Source organism: Epinephelus moara, chromosome 12 (genome assembly GCF_006386435.1).
Source record: "Epinephelus moara isolate mb chromosome 12, YSFRI_EMoa_1.0, whole genome shotgun sequence".
In the NCBI taxonomy this organism is placed as follows: domain Eukaryota; kingdom Metazoa; phylum Chordata; class Actinopteri; order Perciformes; family Serranidae; genus Epinephelus; species Epinephelus moara.
In genome coordinates, this window is record NC_065517.1 from 11,066,471 (window position 1) to 11,070,775 (window position 4,305).

General features: G+C 44.9%; 1 protein-coding gene across 1 annotated transcript; it reads left to right on the forward strand.

Moving 5' to 3' along the window:
• Positions 1-592: 592 nt before the first annotated feature.
• On the forward strand, positions 593-4,095 carry marcksa (myristoylated alanine-rich protein kinase C substrate a). The gene is made up of 2 exons (XM_050057728.1): positions 593-1,009; positions 2,139-4,095. Exons 1-2 carry the CDS (start codon positions 914-916, stop codon positions 2,850-2,852), a joined length of 810 nt encoding a protein of 269 aa, XP_049913685.1. The 5' UTR covers positions 593-913; the 3' UTR covers positions 2,853-4,095.
• The last annotated feature ends 210 nt before the right edge of the window (positions 4,096-4,305 follow it).

Below are 4,305 nucleotides of genomic sequence, written 5' to 3' on the forward strand. Positions count from 1 at the left end.
ATTAAGCTGCATCTCACAGTCCTTAATTGTGGAATCAGGAGCAAAAATTTGAACCTGCTCCAAAACGGACCACCTAAATATTTCCTACATTACATAAACTAAATGTGTGCCATTGTCCACTGAAAGTTTTCAAAGGTTTTGTCTGAATTTTCTTTGACATTACAATACTACCAAATATTTGTTGTTAATTGCTGATATTATTATTTTTGAAGTATGGCTCCAGAAACCTAGTAGCCTACAGTGAGTGGATCTTGAGTTAACTGTGATAGCAAAACTTAAAAGTGCAAAAAGAAGGGAAATAAATCTTTTCTGTGTTTTAAAACTTCCATATTTGATCATTATGGCTGGTTTTTAAAGTAAAGCAATTAACACGTGGTTTGGTAAAGTATCATCCCAGTGTTTAATAAATGTTGACTTTTTAAAACAAAAAACAAAACAAACAAAAGTTGTATTATTCCTACGTACCCTGAACGCAGCGCTACAATCTATTGTTCACTCCCTTTCCCAAACCCCGCCCACGCTCTGAGCGGAGCCTGTGATTGGCTGAATCTGAGTGCGGTGCCGTCATCGCTCGGAGCGCCCATTCATCTCTTCACTTGGGCGTTGGACTCCGCATCTTATTAGCAACAAGGGAAATTTCTCCATTTTGCAGCCTGTCTACAGCGACACGGCCACCGATCTGGGATTTTATTACTTCTCCTCAGCCCTCAGCTTTTTCCTGCGTTTTTGAAAAACCCTCCACACTGACTGGACTTTGCTCTACATTTTCCCTGTCAACTTTTTCTTTGTGCACAGAGAGGGAGACAGCAGAGGAGCTTTGCGTTTCAACAAAGAGGCTTGTGGGTCTTTGTTCGTTTTTTTTTTTTCCTTTTTTGGGGGGGATCGGTTGAGTTTCTTTGTTGGAGCGAAAAGCATGGGAGCGCAATTGTCCAAGACAGCTGGAAAGGCTGAAACTGCGGCTGAAAAGCCCGGGGAGGCTGCTGCTTCACCCACCAAGACCAATGGACAGGTAAATGATATTTTATCATCCTCCTCTTCGAACCCATCCGCGGAGAGGCTGCTCGCTCAGGATGGGTGCTGCGCTCTGAGGGCGCAATCCGTGCGTAATTGTGGATAGACTGAATGGAGACCCGCGGTGGGAGTTTAAACTAAATGGAAAGCCTTGTTTTTAATTCTGAATAGATTACATTTTATGAGCAACAGTTGATCATTCATCATTTCCCTTTTTTCATAGAAAACGGCGCGCAATATTGATACAGAGGAAATTTTGCGAAATAAGCGTTTAATTTTGAGGAGTACGCCAAATTAGTTGGATCTTTTGTTGATAGGATGACTCTAAATTGTACCATTCGAATCATGTGTTGACTGGCTGGTTGATAAATGTCCTCCAAAAATAATGTCAGGGCAATAAGCAACAGCTTTGGCTTTGAATGAAGTCGCCTCTTGATTTGGAAATTGCTGAATAAGACAGGATGCAGCACACATCCAGAAAGGCTGTGTGCGCTCGGAGCACCACTCCTTTTGTTACAGATGCTTGACTAGAAAGTGGAGATGGCAGCCTGCTATCACACAGGAGGGGAGAGACAGAGGCTCGGAGCCAGTGGTGCGCCCCGGGGAGACAGAGAGGGAGGCTTGGTGCTGTTCTCTCTAGCTGCTTTTTAGAGTTGGGATTTTGAGAAAACATACAATTCAGAACCTGGTGTAGATTTTATATATTTTTAGGAATTAATCCCTGGATCTGCTGGACTAATGAGCATCTGCTGTTTTAATGAGCAGCTGCTTTGCTTTGGCGCTCCGCTGTTGGAGCGAGCAGGCACCGACCCCTTGCGATACAGTTGAGGCACTGCGTTCACTCTCGCTCGAGATATGAATGAAATCCAGAGTGAACAGATGAGGAAACATGTTGCAGTTTGAGTTTAGTGCATAACTGATATTTTGTGTTTGATTGTGGCCGAGTAAAGTCTGTGAAAGCGTGAAAGTAGACAGTGAGTCCAGGCTTAAGTGAGAGTGTGCTTTTGTCACTGCTGGATTGATGGTGTCTGCTGCCCCCAGTGTCCACCAGTGGCACTGTCCGGATTCAGTCCTGAAACCATGCCAGCTCTGTTCATGGCATTAACAGTCACTGTTTCTCTTTTTAGGAAAACGGCCATGTCAAAGTGAACGGGGATGCCTCTCCTGCTGCGGCTGAGAATGGCAAAGAGGAGGTGCAGGCCAACGGCAGCGCCACAGCCGAGGAGAGCCCCAAGGAGGAGGCTGACAAGGCCGAGGCTGCCCCTGCTGAGAAGGAAGCTGCAGATGGGGAGAAGGTAGAAGCGGCATCTCCTGCTCCTGCTCCTGCTGAGGGAGAGGCGGCGGCGGCGAAGCCGGAGGAGGGCGCCACGCCTTCCACCAGCAACGAAACCCCGAAAAAGAAGAAGAAGAGGTTCTCCTTCAAGAAGTCGTTCAAGCTCAGCGGCTTTTCTTTCAAGAAGACCAAAAAGGAGACAGGAGAGGGAGCGGAGAACGAGGAGGCGGCTGCGGCAGCAGCATCCACAGAGGAGGCCAAGGCTGAGGGCACAGAGGAGGCAGCGGCTGCTGGTGAGGAGGCCAAGCCTGCTGAGGGGGAGGCTGCACCTGCCGCCGAGCCTGCCAAGGAGGAGGTAGAGGCCAAGCCAGAGGAGGCAGCAGCAGCAGCGGAGAAACCTGCTGAGGAGGCCAAGGAGGCTGCGCCCGCAGAGGAGCCAAAGGCAGAGGAGCCAAAGGTGGAGGAGAAGCCGGCCGAGGAGGCGCCCAAAACAGAGGAGGCCGCCCCGGCCTCACAGGAAGCGGCGTCAGCGGAGGCTCCTGCTGCAGCCGCCGAGGCTGCCGAATAAGTTTCGTAAAGAGAAAGAAATTAGAAAAGAAAAAAAAGGAGAAAAGAAGATAATCAAAGAACATTTCCCTGTTTGTATGTTGGAGTGACGCCAGGTCCTGGCTTTGAAGAACTTGTCTGCAACCAGGGATATTTTAAAGCTTTTCTTTATTTTTTATTTTTGGTTTCCATTCCCCCCTTACACAAAACCCATCTCCATTCCAACGGGCTAGGGAGGTGGGTGGCTTCGATATGTACAACAGATTAAATACATCCACACTTTGCCATATATTTTTTCATCAGTATTAAATTTTTTTTTTTTTTTGGAATTTTTATACAAAATGTAAACAAAATGGTATGGACATGCCCATGGTATGAAGGAGACGGGGGTTAGGCTGTAAATGAAGGGGGGAGGCGAGTTCAGGGAGGGCAGGGGGCGGGCAGGAAGGGGCCTGGGAAATGTGCCACAGACTATTACGAAAAGCGTAGTCTAAAAAAACTATCAGACCAACATCTATATCCACCATGCGGTTTACAACACTAAGTCATTGTTACGATAAGACAAGAAATCCCAGAGTTAGGTATTTAGGAAAGTCATATAAACTCATAGGAGCTTTTCACTTCTCATTAGCTGTACCAGTCAGTGATTCAGTAGAGATACGAGTTGTATAGGCTTTATTGTTTATTGTTGGTTTTATGACCTTAATAAAAATGTAAGTATGTATAGGCGGGGTGTTTTTAACTGTGATTATTGTACAAAATGAAAATCTTGATCTCAAGAAGCACATGAAGTTTGCAGCTCTTTTTTCCACCCGCTCATTTTTGTAAGATAACAACACACACATACACACACAAAGAGTCATCCCGGAAGACCTTCTTAAGCAATTTTGAACTCAAAAAACCAAGCTGTGATAAGTGGAATGGTTAACTGTTTATATACTGTGGTATGTTTTTTGATTACAGCAGGCGATGCTTTTTCAGTGGTCTTTGACAAAAATTTAAGGATTCTATCAGATGCAAATGTTTGTGTAGCATCTTGTCTCTCTCTCTCTCTCTCTCTCTCTCTCTCTCTCTCTCTCTCTCTCTCTCTCTTTTCCTTTTGTAAATACTGGAGAAGCTTTGACCAGTTTGACTTAGAGATGGAATGTAACTTTGCTTACAAAAAAAATGCTATTAAACTCCTCTGCTTAAGGTGTTCTAATTTTCTGTGAGCACACTAAAAGCAAAAATAAATGTGAATAAAATTTGAGCCGCATCTGTCATTATTTGTGTGTCACACATCGTAGAGTGTCATTTTCAAGACTAACTGAGGATTAATGACATCCTGCAATTCACATGGGGGTCAGATAATGGCATAGTACACACTACATGGCCAAAAATATGTGGACACGTGAACATTACACCAATATGCAATTGCTGGACATGTCGATTTAAAACAGCATTAAAGCTGCAGTTATGAAAATTTTTGTCATATT

What these genes read in the sequence shown, in the direction of transcription:
- marcksa (XM_050057728.1), top strand. Translation starts at nt 914, where the DNA reads ATGGGAGCGCAATTGTCCAAGACAGCTGGAAAGGCTGAAACTGCGGCT. An exon ending in CCACCAAGACCAATGGACAG is followed by an intron (nt 1,010 to 2,138) that starts GTAAATGATATT and finishes TTCTCTTTTTAG; the next exon opens with GAAAACGGCCATGTCAAAGT.